We start from the raw sequence: 17,372 nt of genomic DNA on the forward strand, positions 1-17,372 counted from the left end.
TGTGCTCGCTTCGGCAGCACATATACTAAAATTTCAATCAGGTAGCATTGTTTTTCCAGTCTTTTAAAAGTATCCTAGGTGTACAAGTAGAGGAAAGGTTGATTGCTTACGTTTAGTGCAAACAACACCAAAGAAAAGTTTTCTTGTTCAGGAAAAATAACTTGAAATGCATCTTAAGTGCAGATAGTAGAATAGTTGGCTTTAAATTTATTTTCCTTTGAGATTCTTAATACATTTTTTTTAATTAACAATCAAAAGGGATCTGCCTCTAGTGACGTTAGCTCCTTTTAATCTGAGCAGTATTTGTTTGCTTTTTCTAAAAGTAAAGGCCATTATTGATGATGATAACTTTAAAAAAATTTTTTCTCCTCACTGTACCCCACTTCCCAAAGATAACACATTTTGCTTTGAAAGTTAATTCCATGGTGCCCTCTTTTTTAAAATTAAAATGTCCAGAAACATTTGCTTAAAAATTTGCTCTTTTCACTGCCTGCAGCAACCTCTAACATCTTTTGTCCCCAATAGCAACAAAAACAAGTTCACTAGAGTGAACTATTGCCAGAGAATAGGTATACGACCTCTTCACTTTTAGTGTAAGGTTGGATAAGATGAGCACCAGCAGTAGCCAAAATATTTTCAGTTTACTTCCACCTACGGTACTATTCTTAGGAAAAAAGAAAAGAGGTCTGATATTTGTCTAGTGTCCACCACAAACCTGATATTTGTTTCATTCCATCCTCACATTCACCCTACAGAGTTGGTAGATAGGGCCTCCGATTTATAGATGAAGAAAATGGAGACTTCGGGAGGTTGGATGACTTGCTTATTAGCTCATCTGTGATTTAAAACCCAGATCTCAATGTTGCTCAAGCGTTTCTACTTCTGCCTTCTGATTCCAAGTTTGTATAACAGTGTTAACATAGGGAAAAAGTACTTGAAACTGTGATATACTCATTTTTTATTTACTATATGGTAAAAATTTGGGGATGGGCACTTTTCCTTTTTGATAAAAATAATTGTTTAGTAAGTAGAACTGAATCCATTCAGGAAGCTTTTGTAAAAAACCTGAATGATTAGTAATTGATACTATGCAGTTACAGCTTTAACTATTTGGAGACAAACAGCTGATAATATAAATCTAAATAAATAGGACAGTATTGAGTAAGATAAATTTAGAGGGAGAAAGTCTCTGGCCACTCTACAGAAACAACTGTCAGAAAACAATTGACACAACAAAAAGTTTTGGCAACTTTATTTAAGCTAACAAACGAATTTTCACTCTGCAAAGTTATAAATTAATTTTAATAGGCTGATCCAGATGGTCCATTTGGAAAATGGATAGGCTGATCTGTTGAAAATTAAACTAAATTTATCTCTCTCATACTTCAAACTGAAGCAAGAGAGAGAATCGTGCCTATTAAGTCCAGCATATACAGATGGACCAGCAGGTCACACATGGGACTAATCTGATTCATTTTAAAAATAAATGCATACATTATTGAATCATTTTCAACTTGCAAGATCCGTTGTGTGCAGTATTTGAAAGAGAGACGCTGTGGCTTTTTCATTGCTTTTTAGTAGATTTGTTTCATCCTCTCCACTTTAATATAACAACCATTTTGTTTTTGTTTTTGTCTTTCCTCCTAGTGCTCCAAAATGATTTTTCTAATATCTGTCATTCAGTGTTGAGATCCAAGCTCTGGAGATTAATTAGGTCATGAGGCTTTTCCCCTCCTCTCTTTGTAAAGGGTTTTATCTCTATTCTCTTTATGAAGAGCATGAACTCAGTGTTCTTGGAAAGAGAAATGGCCTTTAGAAACAGGGAAGTAGGAGATCCTCCTGGGGCCCTCTGAATCTTTTAGCTTCTGGGTGTTTTAACAGCCCTATGAATGCAGATTTGTAAATTTATTGCAGTGCCATCTGGTTTTTTGCTCGAACCAGATTACTGTTGGCTTGTGTCTGTCTATTGTGGTGGTCACTCCCTAGGAGCTTGCCCCTCAATCTTAGGGAAGAGTGATGAATAGCAGGGGTCAATAGAAGCGGGTCACAGGGCAGCTGTCCAGGACTGCCCTGAACTTGATTATCCCACTGCTGATTTTTTTAATGTAGGACATAATATATAAGCTGTTTAAACTCCCTCTTTTCTCTGTTGCATGACAATAATGAAGTGCCATTTGCTCCCTCCCCCCTCCCACTTTAGTCAAGTTAATACAGATAAAAAGATGTCAAGGCTGCCTTTTACCTGGTGTTGATGTAAGTAGGATTTGCATCATGTAGGCCAATCCCTTGAGATTCTTTTGCAGATATTTCTAATGGGATTTCAAGGAACTCTTTCACTATTGATTTTAAAATGCTCAGTTAAATTTTAACAAGTTTAGTATTGTTTTAAACTGATTTTATATTTCACATATATTGTTCTAAGATACAGTGTGCAGGTGATGATAGACTCTGACCACTGCCTGGTAACTTCGAGTTATTTAAAAATTTGGAGGAGCTGAAAGAAGGGTCATCACTACAATTCTTACAAACATTTAAAGGATAACGAGGGGATATTATAAATAACTTTAAACCACAGTTTTGGCAACTTAGATGAAATGGACACATTCCTTGAAAAATACAACTTACTGAAAGCAATGCAAGGTGAAACAAATTTGAATAGCCTGATGTCTAGTAAAGAAATCACATTATCAAAAGGCCCCCAAATGGTTTCACCGGTGAATTCTATCAGACATTTGAGGAATAAATAGCTCACTCTTGTACAAACTCAGAAAATAGAGAAGGAAAGAACACTTCCTGACTGTATTATGAGGCCTCTGTAACCATAATTCCAAAACCTGACAAAGACGTTAGCAGAAAAAGAAAATATTGAAGGAGAAAGTCAGGAGACACTACCCTCAGTGTCACCAAGCCATTTTGTATACCCATTTTTCCATTTAATTTCCAGTATCAGAAGGCAGGAGAGTTGGTGGGGAAAGAGAAGCAGTGTATCCTTTTAAGGTTCTGAATTTGAGAATAATCTCCTTACCTCTCCACATTAAGTAGTGTGAACTTCTGTTTAAAGAATGTACAGTGGCTACAGTTTTCTTTCTACTTTTGTTCCTAAAACGTGAAGCCAAGGAAACCAGAGCAACTGTTTTCAGTGCTTTTATTCATATCTGCAAACAAGGGCAAAGGCCTGGGAGGATACACGGAAGTACTCATTACTTTTTGAAAATGTAGCCTTACAACATGCAACTTCTTCTTTGCTTCACATTGCTGCTAATAGGATCTGTCAGCCCTGCCTTTCTCTGTAATTGAGTAAATTGTGACCTCTGTCTAATCCTTCCCCATCCCCCATTCCCTTTGTGTATGTGTCCACTTACCATCCTGAGAACGTGGGCAGTGATAAATAAAGCATTGAGTAGAGCTCTCTCAACTCTTTGAAAGCAGCATGATGCCAGCCCTCTAGTTATATTTCTTTAAGTGTTTACGTTTTTCTGTATTCTTTCTCTTGTGTAGCTGGAACCCTGGGGATGCAAAGCCATGAGAGAGGCCAAGAAGCTAACAAAGTAGCTGTCTCCCTTGTTAGCTTGTTCCTTTATTCTTTAAAAACAAGATAAAAACCATCTGGCTCAGGGCATTACATTTTCCTCCCCCATGCACCTCTATAGATGGAGACTTCACCTGCAGTGAGGGTTTACATTGATTAGGGAGGGAGCAGTAATTCAAGCTCCCATCCTCTTCAAGGATACTTTGCAGTCTTTAAAGGTGCTGACCCACTGAGTTAAACTGTCAAGGGAGGATAAAAAAGTATCTTCATCCCAGGAGGTAACAGCTGCCAGGTTTTCAACACCTTGCACGCTGCTGGAAAAATGTCACAATTGTCAACTGAAAGAAAAATGACTCTGTTGTCATCTTCTGTTAATGACTGGGCCTTATAAAGGGAAGTGCATAAGCCTTTTAGAAGGAATAAGTAGATATTTTCCTTTCCTACTCCCATGCCTCTAAATTCCCATGTTGTTCTAAACATTACCTTAAACTAGATCTGTAAAAAACAGCAGTGAAGAACTTAAACAGCCCCATATAAGCATGGAGGTCTGATTGGCATAGCTCCTTTATACAGTTGGATGAGTAGGAGGAAAAAGCACATCACTGACACAGAAAATGACATTATAGTGTGTATTAACAAAACAACAACAACAACAAAAAATCATTCATAAGCCAGTGAACTGAGAGAAAACATACTGTATTTCTGCTCTTTGGAGGACAATTTGTTTTCAGGCAGCATCCAGATGGGTAAATACCACGACATTTCTTTTTTCAGGAGAGCCACTTCTTTTCTTCCTTTAGAAAAAAAAGAAAGAAACTCACTGAATTTACTTCCTTTAATAGCTCTATAATATTTGCATATGATGGCATTCCCTTCTTTCTGATTTGATTGATGAGGGGAAAGGTTTAATGAAGTCCCTGATATTAGCCAGGCAAGTTTTTTTTTTTTTCTATTTGTTTTAGGTTAGTCATTTTAATTGTATTGAGTAATTAGAAGGTACACACAGCCAGGGGAGCTTTGTTCTGATAATTGCTCAAGAAAACCCATTCCCTATCTGCCGTTGCTTTGTGTTAAGACATTTCTCCCTCTAGTGGCAATAGTAAGCACTTTGACTTGGCAGTAGGTAAGGTGTAATTGCAATATGACAAACTATGCTTAAGGGACTATCTTGTAAATACTTTAGTTTGGGGTTTGGCATTATTTCATTATATATGTGTGGTTTTTTCCCCTATGAAACTTCCTACCTCTCCCCCCGCCCCCAAAGTGTTTTGGGCTTTGGATGGAAAAAATTGCCTGAGATGTTTATTAAAAAAAAAAAAAAAAAAATCACAGTGCATCCTGGGTAATGTTTTGCAGCTTGACTTAATTTTAGTCATCTGTTTTAATTACCTATTTATAAAAATGCTTTTGCATTTGTAGACATTATTTAATACTTTGGAAGAAGCACCTCATTTGAAATAAATAAATAAATTGTATTTATTTTAAATAGTCCATGTAAAAGACCTTAAAGGTAATTAATGTAAGTCTCTTAAGTAAGACAAAAGTGATCTTTCCAAGTCTGATGAAGTGATTTGTTTATTTAACTTCCCACTTTGGCTGAATCCTTTAGAGTCTAATAAACTTTTTTGAAAAAACATGGTTTGGCAATTTGTGTCTAGCTACAAAAACCCTTCTTCAAAAAGAAGCAATTTAATAACAGGCTTTCTTAAAATTACTTTGAGGAAGGAAGACTGTATAGGGGGTTGGTGTTTTGTTTTATTTTTATTTCAGTGTAATCATTCTTTGATAAATTGTGTAATCACTGACTTAGTAGAAAAAAATATTATTGAACTCCCGGGTTGCAATGACCATAAAATAGTGTATTTTCATATAGAGACTTGAGATATTGTGAATAAATTATAAAGGAAACAGCTTATATGCTGGTCGAAGTCCATATGGACCCAATTCTTTTTGTGTTCAGTGCTTAATGTGAATGTACCATTTTAAGAAAAACAAAAAGATGAGGGGGAAAGCCTATTGTGCTCTTCTGTATGAGTCTTTTTAAAATCTGCCCTAAGAGTAACTTGGAATGAGAACAGATACAGCATTGCATCCATTGAACGAGATTGGGTAGCATCAGTGTGGTGTTTTTAAAGCCCAGTTCCGGCTTCCCTAGATGTTGCCTTGTAGTTTGGTTTTTCTATCCCATATTCTTGCTGGGGACTTGATTTGATGTTACCATATATCTGAAGGTCCCTGTCTCTCCCCCCCGCTCCCACTTCCTGCCCCCCAATCACTAGCCATTTTCATTATACTGTATCTTGTTTTGCTATAGGGCTGCTGAACAGATTTCTTAAGCAGCTTTTTGCAAGGTTAAAAGAAATGCAGCTTGGTAACAAGTTTGTGTCATTTTAAATATATACCTTCTAGTAAATAAGGAGAAGTCTGGCAATCAATCCCTTTTAGTGTGTTATATGTTTCACCTGACAACTAAACCTTCTATTGATTAGCCATTACTTTGTTAGATAATCCTATGTCATTGAATCCATTGTAAAAAATTAAACTCTTTAAAATGTTTTACCCTAGCAGCACTGTGAAAATTGAAAACTTGTTCAGAATTACAGCCTGCTTTCACAAAGAAGGTAGTTTTCAGCAAGGCATCTTCCTGGTTTATGCTTATGTGCTTTATATGCAATATAAAAATGTATTAAAGTACTCCAACGCAAGACTCTCTGCTTCTGGTTCAGGAACAATGTAAGCTGCCTTTTCGAATGTTGCATGGGGACAGGGCCTATCTTGCCAGTGGCAGTTATACTCACTAGTTTAATTTTAGCCTGGAAGGAGTCTTACAATAGTAAAATATTGAATGTAAAAATACTGAAATTTTTAGCCTTTTTATTCCAGAGTGATCTTAGGACTGTGCCAAGTTGTAATTTACTAATCTGTGTGACTTCCTTAGGGTGTAGGCAAGATCGTATACCCATTTTACAGATGGGATGGCTAGAAAATAAAAGCTTATGTATACTCTTACTCTAAAAATTCTCGCAGGTCTAGAACTGGTTTCCTAAATCTATATAATATTTCCCTGAGTGTCTTATACTCACTTCTAAGAGAAAAGGAATTTTGGAGGGAAACAAATAAGTTTTCTAACCTGCCATGACTTTTTTCCCCCAGAAAATAGCATAATATTTTTATTAATTAACTAGACAAAACTTTAGTTCATTTTCCCCCAAAATATTAACTGTATACCTTTATGTTTTTATTGGAGTAAATTTTTCATACAGTGAACTGCGTAGATATTAGTTGTATAAGTCAATGAAAATATGATAAATCTGTCTGCGTGTGTAACCACACCCTTTTCAAGCTGTAGAACATTTTCATTATCCAAGAAAATATCCTTGGTCTCCTTCCAGCCAGTTTTCCCATTGCTGATGAGTCAAACATCGATCAACGTACTCTCATAGCTAAGTTTCACTTTTTCTAGAATTTCATGTGATAGAATCATAGATTTTTGGGGTCTGACTTTCAGTGTAATGTTTATGAGATCCACCGATACTGCTGTGTGTATCAGTTGTGTATTCCCTTTTATTGTATATTCTGTTGAATAAATATACTGTAGTTTGTTTTCCATTCTTTTGGTGGATACCTAAGCTACTTGGATTTTAAAAATTTTTTTTTAAAGATTTTATTTATTTATTTGACAGACAGAGGTCACAAACAGGCAGAGAGGCAGGCAGAGAGAGGAAGGGAAGCAGGCTCCCTGCTGAGCAGAGCCTGATGCGGGGCTCCATCCCAGGACCCTGGGATCATGACCTGAGCCGAAGGCAGAGGCTTTAACCCACTGAGCCACCCAGGCGCCCCATACTTGCATTTTTTAAAAAAGATTTTATTTATTTATTTGGCAGAGAGAGAGAGATCACAAGTAGGCAGAGAGGCAGGCAGAGAGAGAAAGGTGGAGGCAGGCTCCCCGCTGAGCAGAGAGCCTGATGTGGGCCTCAATCCCAGGACCCTGAGATCATGACCTGAGCCAAAGGCAGAGGCTTTAACCCACTGAGCCACCCAGGCGCCCCATACTTGCATTTTTATAATGTAGTTGCTATGGATGTTCTAATATAAAGCTTTTTTGGTGAGTATGTGTTGAATACTTCTTGATGTGCTTATTAGCTATTTGGATGTTGTCTTTTGTGAAGTATCCATTTAAGTTTTTTGTCATTTAAAAAACTGCATTGTCTGTCTTACTGAGTTCTAGAACTCATGATATTGGCTCTTTGTGAGATACGTGTTCTGAATATTTTCTCACAAGCTTACCTATTTATTCATGGTGTGTTTTGATGAAAAGTTTCTCATTTTTGAATGAAGCCCAGTCTATTAATCCTTACCTCATGATTGTGCAGATACTCTAAGTTTTCTTCTAGAGGGTTTGTAAGTTTTAGCTTTTACCCTTAATTCTGTGATCCATCTCAAATTAAGGCTTATGTGTGCTGTTCATTATTTTCCCCATGCTTTTTTATTCAGTTGTTTTGATACCATTGTTGAAGACTTTTCCTTTCCCTCATTGAATTACATGAGTGCTTTTGTCAAAAAATTACTTGGCTGTACAAGTGTAGTCTCTTTCTGAATGTCCTGGAGAAGAGGCTGCTGGTGGATGCAGAGCAAAGGGTACCAGCAGCTGAGGCACTGACCAACCTCTGCTTTAGATTCGACAGAAGATAAGCTCAAGTCCTCTTTTTTTAGAAGTGTGTATCAGTAGTGTATTCTCCTTTATTGTTTGTAAATAAGGCACCAAACACTATGCTGTCTTGATCATTAGCTTTAGTAAGTCTGAATCAAGTAATGTGAGTCTTTAATATTCTTAATTTAATTTTAATATTGTTTTGGTTATCAGATATATTTCTGTATAAATTTTAGAATCATTAGCAATTTCTTTTAAGAAGTCTGCAGGGTTTTGATTTGGATTTTAAATATATACTGGGACACACACACATAAACATACTCTCTCTCTCTCATATATTCATTTCAGTAGAATTAGCCTCTCAATAATATTGAGTCTTCCAGTATATAAACATAGTATATGTCTCCATTTAATTTTTTTTTAAATTTTTCTAAGCAATATTTCTTAGTTTTCAGTGTACATTTCTTACACAGATTTATTTCTATTTAAAGTTTCTCAGTGTTAGTATAAATTTTTTCATTTGATGTTATATTCTTGACCCTCTTTCCTGTCATTTGTGAATAAAGACATTTATTTCTTCTTTTCCAAATTATTTGCCTTTTGTTTCCTTTATTTTTGCTTATTTCAATGACAGTGGCCTCTGATATAATTTTGAATAGATGTGATAAGGGAGCATCTTTGCCTTGTTCCCAGTCTCAGAGGGACTGTGTTTGGTCTTTTGTCACTAAGTATGATGTTAGTTGAAATTTTTTTAGATGTCCTTTATGGGATTAAGAAAGTTCTCTTTTATTTCTAGCTTGCTGAGATTTTGTTTTATTGTTGTTATTGTCTTTATGAGTGAGTGTTTAATTTTGTCAAATGCTCTCCTCCACACTTGCTCTGTTAATATGGTTAATTACATTAATTGACTTTATTAAGAATTTTTGTGTCTGTATTCATGGGGGATACAGGTCTATAGTTTCCTTCATTCCTTCCTTCCTCTCTCTCTCTCCCACCCCCTTTCCTCCTTTCCGTTCTCCAATCCTTTCTCCCTCCTTTCCTTCTTCCATTCCTTCCTTCCTTCCTTCCTTCCTTCAGGCTCCACACACAGCATGGAGCCCAGTGTGGAGTTTCAACTCACAACCCTGAGATCAAGACCTGAGCTGAGATCAAGAGTTGAACACTTAACCAGCTGAGCACCCAGGCACCCCTGTAGTTTTCTTTCTAATGTCTCTGTCAGGTATTGGTGTCAGAGTTATGCTGCCCTCATAAAATGAGAAGAGAAGTTTTCCCCTCCTCCTCTATTTCCTAGAAGCGTTTGTGTATGGTCCTGGTGTTATTTCTTCACTAATATTTAATGGAACTCACCAGTGAAACCATCTGGGCTAGAAGTTTTCTTTTTGGAGAAGATTTTGTTTTTTAATTTATGTGGAATAATTTTCACTTACAATTTCAGTTTCTTTAATAGATACAGAGCTATTCAGGTTGTCCTTTTCTTATCATGTCAGTTTTGGTAATTTGGGTCTTTCAAGAAATGTACCCTATTTTATTTTATTTTTTAAATTTATTTTTTAAGATTTTGTTTATTTATTTGACACAGGGAGAGAAACAGCAAGGGAGGGGAACACAAGCTGGGGGAGTGGGAGAGGGAGAAGCAGGCTTCCTGCTGAGCAGAGAGCCAGATGTAGGGCTCGATCCCCGGTCCTTGGGATCATGACCTAAGCCAAAGGCAGCTGCTTAACAACTGAGCCAACCAGGCATCCCAAAATGTATCCTGTTTTAGCCAACAGATTGTAAACTGTTCATATTTTTTATTTTAATATTCAGATTATTCTATATTGGGCTAACAAGAGCCCCTTTGACATGTGCCCTGTGACATACCTCTCATTCCCTGTTTATCTCCTATGTTTAGCTTATATTTTCCTTGTGCAATCCTGGAATCTGTGTATCTCCAGAGAGCTATGGTTCCTTTCAGTGTAAAATGGTATTTAGAAGCCAAGTTTGAAGCATTAACTTATATTTTACATCTATATTGATATATTTTGAAAACCATGAATTCATATTTGTATTTTCAGTTCTAATTCAGTACCACAGAGTTTGTTCTAGATCTCTCCCTTTTCATATTTATGATTATTTGTTCTTATAGTAAGAAACCTGGTTGTTTTTTTTTTTTTTTCTTTCAGCACTTGAATCGTGTTGTGTCTTGTCTTCTGGTCTTTGTTGTTTATGGTGAAACTTTTTATGTCTGCCTTTATTTATATTGTTGGCTCCCATGTATGGAGCATTCCTTTTTTCTTAGGCTCTTTCAGGGTTTTGTCTTTGATACTGGTTTTCAGCAGTTTTGACTGTTTGTGCCTAGTTCTTGTTGTCTTTGTATTTAATTTCCCTAGAATTTGCTGATCTCAGATTGGTAAGCCAGTTGTTTTCACCAAATTTGAGAACTATTTGATCATTATTCTTATAACTTTTTTTGTGCCCCATGCTCACTTTTCTTGTGGGTTTCCAGTTTACAAATATGTTAGATCATTAACACCCCACAGATAACTGAGCCTCTGTTCATTTTTGTTCTTTTATTCTTTCTGTCCTTCAGTTTAGATCATTTTAGTTGATCTCTCTTTAGTTCATTGACCTTTTTGTCTGCCATCTCCAATCTGCTTTTAAGCCCATCTGGTAAATTTTTAAATTTCAGATAATATGGGAATGCCTGGGTTGCTCAGTTGGTTGGACGACTGCCTTCAGCTCAGGTCATGATCCTGGAGTCCTGGGATCGAGTCCCGCATCGGGCTCCCAGCTCCATGGGGAGTCTGCTTCTCCCTCTGACCCTCTTGCTCATGCTCTCTCTCACTGTCTCTCTCTCAAATAAATAAATAAAATCTTTAAAAAAAAATCAGATAGTATACTTTTTAGTTGTAGAATTTTGGTTCATTTGGGTTTTCATTTTTCTGGTGAAAATTTGCATCTGTTTATCCATTGTGATTGTATCTTTCATTTAAGATATTGAATATTATAGCTTCTATAAAGCCTTTATAAGCTGGTTCCCATACTAGATCATCTTAGGACCATTTTTTACTGGTTCTTTTTTCTCTTGACTCTGGGTTCCATTTATCTGCATCTTAGAGCTAGCCGTCTTTGATTATATAGTGGACATTATAAATTACTCATTGCAGAGACTCAGGATTCTTTTATCTTCTACTGATTAACTTACTGACTGATCACTGTGACTTCACAGAGTGTTGGTTTACATTTGTTAGGGCAGGTATGTTTTGATTTTTCCCATTAAACTGAGGTAGAGGCTTTAGTCCTAAGACCTACTGTTTACTGTCAATGCAGGGTCATCCCAAGTTTTCGGTGAAAGTTTGAGATGCCTATTAAGTTCCTGTAATTTAGTAGGAATCAGATTCTAAATTCTGTCTCTCCTCATGGGCAACAGCTTCAGTCCCTACCCCAGTCTTTCAGTCTTCTGTTACTTTCCATTGGAATCCTTATAGTCTCCCCTTCGTGGGGATTAGCCATGGATTAGAGGAGAATTGAGCCTCCCCTGTGGGTCTGTTTTCTATGCTTTCTCAATCTTCAGCCACTGTGGCAGCCCTGAGCTCCATCCTTTGGCATATCAAGCCAATAAACTGGCTTCCTAACTGAATTTTAGTCACCCTGCATCAAGTAGATTGGTGAGTACCCTCAGGGAAAAAGCACATAAACATGGATGTTACCCTGTGTGTTGTTCCTCTTTGAAGGTCAGTCTATTCTTCCCCTCAGTTTCTTACTACTTCAGGTCATTCTCCAGTGCCTTTAAGTAGTTATTATTAAATTTTTCTCCTATGGTTTGTAATTGTTACCTTACAAGGGTTAATCCAATGTAAGCATCTCTGGCATTATTGGAACTTGAACTCTTCGGCTTACATTTTTTATGTTATTCAGTATATACCAATCACTTCATAAATGTCTTTTAAAAACATAGGAAGTTTCATCTAAAAGCTTTTATGTTGTCTATACCTGAATAATAAATGTTTGTGGTATTAGTAGTTGCAAAAAAGTACTAAACCCTGAGTCCAGAAGATACGTGCACTAATAGCTGCTATACACAAAGGTCAGATGATCCAATTAATTCCTTTAAAATATGTTTTGGGGATGCGTATGTGGCTCAGTCCGTTAAGCTTCTGCCTTTGGCTCAGGTCATGATCCCAGAGTCCTGGGATCAAGTCCTACATCAGACTCCCTGCTCAGTGGGGATTCTGCTTCTCCCTCTGCCTGCCACTCTCCCTGCTTGGGTGCTCGCTCACTCACTCTCTCTGACAAATAAATAAAATCTTTAAAATATGTTTTGAAATAATTTCAGCTTAAATTGTATAAGAATAAAACAGTTAAGTGGTTATAAATTTCTTAAGGTTTAATTTGAATGGAAAACCAATTTTATAATACTTTTTCTCCATTTTCTTAAATGTTTTTACCTACATCTTTCCAAAGAATGGTAATTGACCAAAATGAATAGCTCATCCATTGCTGACATAAATAATAGGAGAAATCATAGCTTTTCCTCACAGAAAAATAATTCCATTTAATAAATGTGGAAGGAAAGCAGGAAATCTAAAAATCACCATCAGAACACCACAGTAAAAATTACCATAGGCAGGATCCACCAATGGATGCTAAAATTAGCAGGCAGAAGTTGAAATAGAATCCAAGTATTTGCATCATCTCAGAATATTTCTCCCAATATATTTTGTAATTCCTAAAGGAAAAATAAAAAACTTACAGTGGAGAATCTTCGCAGACATGACCATAGGCATATTATGATAAAGTCTGACATCACTAGAAATACTTAACAACCTGCCTCCTAACTGTATGCGTTGAGAAAAGTACATCACCTTTGTGGTATCCTTCCCAATAATATATAACCTTCATCTGATCATGAGAGAACATGAGACAAAGCCAAATTGAGAGACAATATATAGACTAATCAGTACTCTTCAGAAGTGTCATAGTCCTAAAAGGCAAGACTGAGAAACTGTCATAGATTAGAGGAATCTAAAGAGACATGATAACTAAATTCAGTGTGGCATCTTGGGTTAGATCCTGAATAGGAATAGGATCTTAGTGGGAAAATTGGTGAAATTCAGAAGAAATTCTTTATTTTGTACCAAGTTAATTGCTTAGTTTTGATAAGCATTCTGTGGTTATGTAAGTCATTAACATAAGGGAAAGCTGGGGGGAAGGGTATACAAAAATTCATTTTGCAACTATTCTGTAATTCAGAATTTTTAAAAATGGATTTTTTCCTATTGTTGCTTATAAGAGATTGCCTGTATCTTAAGATTTTTCTCTTTAATTCCAACACATATAGTTCTCCAACATTGTAGTTCTCAAAGAGTGTTCCTAAAACAAAGAGCATTAACTTCAACTAGGGACTTGTTGTAAAAGCATTCTCAGAAGCCTGGGGGTAGGACCTAACAATTTGTGTACTGGGGGGGTTTTTTCCTTTTTTTTTCCTTCAGATCAATTTTACTTACTTATTTATTTATTTATTTACTTTTAGAGAGAGTGAGCAACTGGGGGGAGGAGGAGAGGGAGAGAGAATCCAAAGCAGACTTCATGCCAAGCACAGAACCTGATGTGGGGCTCTATCCATGACCCCAGCCAACATCAAGAGTCAGTTGCCCAGGGGCACCTGGGTGGCTCAGTGGGTTAAAGCCTTTGCCTTTGGCTCAGGTCGTAATCCCAGAGTCCTGGGATCTAACCCCGCATTGGGCTCTCTGCCCAGCAGGGAGCCTGCTTTCTCCTCTCTCTCTGCCTGCCTCTCTGCCTACTTGTGATCTCTGTCTTTCAAATAAATAAGTAAAATCTTAAAAAAAAAAAAAAGAAAAAAGTCAGTTGCCCAACCTACTGAGCCACCTAGGCAGTCCAGCATTCTGTGTCTTAACAAGCCCTCCTAATGATTCTGATGCATGCTAAACTTTGAGGATCATGATTTATACAAACATGAAGGAAAACTTAAAAACATTGTTTTACTGTATTGGCCAATTAATAATGTTTGTTTACCATGAAGTGTAACCAGTTTTTTAAATTGTGGTAAAATAAATGTAACATAACATTTACCACTTAACCATTTTTAAATGTACACTTCAGTGGATTAAATACATTCACATTGTTGTATAACAGTCACCACCATCCATCCCCAAAACTCTTCTCATTTTGTAAAACTAAAACCCTCTACCCATTAAACAGTAATATCCTATTTCTTCTCCTAGCTCTGGCAACCATCATCCCACTTTCTAACTCTCTGATTTTGCCTCCTCTAAGTATTTCATGTAAGTGGAATCATATAGTATTTATCATTTTGTGACTAGCTTATTTCACCTACCATAATGTCCTGAAGGTTCATTCATATCATATGTATAAGCCAGAATTTCCTTCCTTTTTAAGGCTGAATACTATTCCATTTGATATGTATGCCACATTTTGTGTGCCCCTTCATCTGTCACTGGAAACTTGGGTTGCTTCCATGTTTTGGCAGTTGTGAGTAATGCTGCTAGGAACATGGATATACAAATAACCTTTTCAAGATTCTGCTTTCATTTCTTTTGCGTATATACTCAGAAGTGATATTGTTGGATCATACAGTAGTTCCAATTTTAATTTTTTGAGGAACCACCGTGCTGTTTTCCACAGCAGTGTATGCTTATACATTCCCACCTGTATTGCACATTGGTTGCAGTTTCTCCACATCCTAGCCAACACTTGCTGTTTTCTGTTTTTTAATAGTAGCCATCTTGGGGGCACCTGGGTGGCTCAGTGGGTTTAAAGCCTCTGCCTTCGGCTCAGGTCAAGATCTCAGGGCCCTGGGATCGAGCCCCGCATCCGGCTCTCTGCACAGTGGTGAGCTTGCTTCCCTTCCTCTCTCTCTGCCTGCCTCTCTGCCTACTTGTGATCTCTGTCTGTCAAATAAATAAATAAAAATCTTAAAAAGAAATAGTAGCCATCTTAGTGGGTATGAAGTGATATCTCATTGTGGATTTGATTTGCGTTTCTGAAATGGTTAGTGATGTTGAGCATCTTGTCATGTGCTTCTTGGTCATTTGTATATCTTCTATGGATAAATGTCTGTTCAACTCCTTTGCACATTTTTGAATAGCACCCCACCTTCCATAGGTACAGAGAGACCACTGCTGCTTACATACTTGTTCATGAGCTCATCAGTGGCTCTTGTGGGCTCTCACTTTCTTTGCTTCTACCTGCCTACCTTGTTTCCAGTACCCATAAATCTGTAATTTATACGTAAGTCTCTTTATGTGTTGATTTTGAGAATAGGACAGAACTTGAAAACTATATGTGACCGCATTTTAATATTTAAACCTGTTTCTAAAAAATTCTCTTTACAGACCTATAACAGCTGTGCCAGGCTCTGCTTAAACCAAGAAACAGTATGTCTAGCAAGCACTGCTATGAAGACTGAAAATTGTGTGGCCAAAGTAAGTAATATTACCCATTAATATTATTATACTACATCATAACAATGCTTTATTTATAAACATCTTCACTCAGTATTGTTGTTAAAGATGATCACAGGATTTTATATTTAAAAAGGAGTACAGCAGGTATCATTTCCAAAGCAGAGTGCTTTGGAATCTTAAGATATAGGCAATCTCTTATAAGCAACAATAGGAAAAAATCCATTTTTAAAAATTCTGAATTACAGAATAGTTGCAAAATGAGTTTTTGTATACCCTTCCCCCCAGCTTTCCCTTATGTTAATGACTTACATAACCACAGAATGCTTATCAAAACTAAGCAATTAACTTGGTACAAAATAAAGAATTTCTTCTGAATTTCACCAATTTTCCCACTAAGAGTTGAGTCTCCCATCTCTTCAGTTGTAAAGCAATTTTTTGGTTATGCATTCTTGTCACACTTCTGTCTAACTCACATTTGTTACTTGACACTGGTTATGGATTATTACAAATAAGATTTGTGAAAGAAAATATACAGTTATTTTTATAAGGTTGTTCATGGGTTCTAAATGGGTTCTAAATGTAATTAAGTATAGAATAACCATTGTAAGGATTGTGATGTATGCTATAGAAAATTCAATTATTATATCGCTGTTACTATTTTTGGGGTGGTCAATATAGAAATACTGCTTTTGGTGATTTTGATCTGAGTGGACAGGTATGTTTTATCATGCATATGAGCTACATTTTCTCATGTATAAAACATGTACATATATATAGATACAAAAGTAATCACATGTTAGAGACCTTATGGTCTAATAATTATATTAAGTATGGCTCTAATCTTCCAAGTATCTCTAATTACATAGGAACTTTGACTTAAATTTAGGTAACAGCAATTTTGATTATTCCAGGAGTAAGTACAATTCCGGTATGGGCTGTTTCTAGACTTTTACCTTGCATATGTGCAAAATTACTGCCTTAATAACTATTCAGGGTTTTGTCACTGTTAGAACATTCCCAACTTCAACTAGTTTAGTCTATTTTATTATACACTAAGGCTCTCAGTTACTTACTGTTATTATTAGAGTCGGAGCTGGTAATCAGGTAGTCTCCATCCTTTGCTACAGAAATCAAAGGACACCTCCACATTTTTTATTATTTTTAGTTTATTTCTTAAGACATGCTGTAGTCACTGTACCTACTTAACCAACTGAAAGTTTATCATACAAACTATAACTGTTAGAAATGATCCATGTAAGAAATGTCAATTTATTTAAAATTATAATTTAAAAAGATAGTCAGTTAAGTGATTCTTAGAGATTCTTAGTAATTTGCTATAAAATGTGAAAACAATACATTACATATATTTATTTTTTTCAGTCATGTAGTCACAACCAGCAAGTGCTAATTGGCCCTATTTTGTATCCAGCATTTGTACATTGAAATGGGGTATCAGTTATTTGGGCCTTTAAAAATAATTCTCCTTTTTGGCCACGTTGTTCAGTTTCATCACAAGTGGGTGACTTCTGGCTAAACAAGGTAAAATCTTAGCATGAGCACCGATCCAAGGACAGGGTGACAATTTTAATGAGTTTCATTGAGAGCTAGCCAAGTGAGCATCTGTTCCTTTTGTTTTCTCCATACTTTGTAAGCCAGGATCTCTAAGCTATAGAGTCATGTTGGTGTGTGTCTGTACGATGTGTTTTGTTTTGTTTTGTTCCCACCCTCTACTTCAGTGGTGCATGGTTAGAAATCTTCTGGCATC

At 36.4% G+C, this 17,372-nt stretch overlaps 1 protein-coding gene across 4 annotated transcripts in view; it reads left to right on the forward strand.

Moving 5' to 3' along the window:
- BTRC (beta-transducin repeat containing E3 ubiquitin protein ligase) overlaps positions 1 to 17,372 on the forward strand; it is a 181,898-nt gene that overhangs the window by 102,685 nt on the left and 61,841 nt on the right. For all 4 annotated transcript variants that reach the window (XM_046027159.1, XM_046027160.1, XM_046027162.1 and 1 more), the window contains one exon: positions 15,536 to 15,625. In XM_046027159.1, coding sequence (XP_045883115.1) covers positions 15,536 to 15,625 — 90 coding nt within the window. The remainder of the gene's footprint in view (positions 1 to 15,535; positions 15,626 to 17,372) is intronic.

This window comes from Meles meles, chromosome 13 (genome assembly GCF_922984935.1).
Source record: "Meles meles chromosome 13, mMelMel3.1 paternal haplotype, whole genome shotgun sequence".
NCBI classification, from domain to species: Eukaryota; Metazoa; Chordata; class Mammalia; order Carnivora; family Mustelidae; genus Meles; species Meles meles.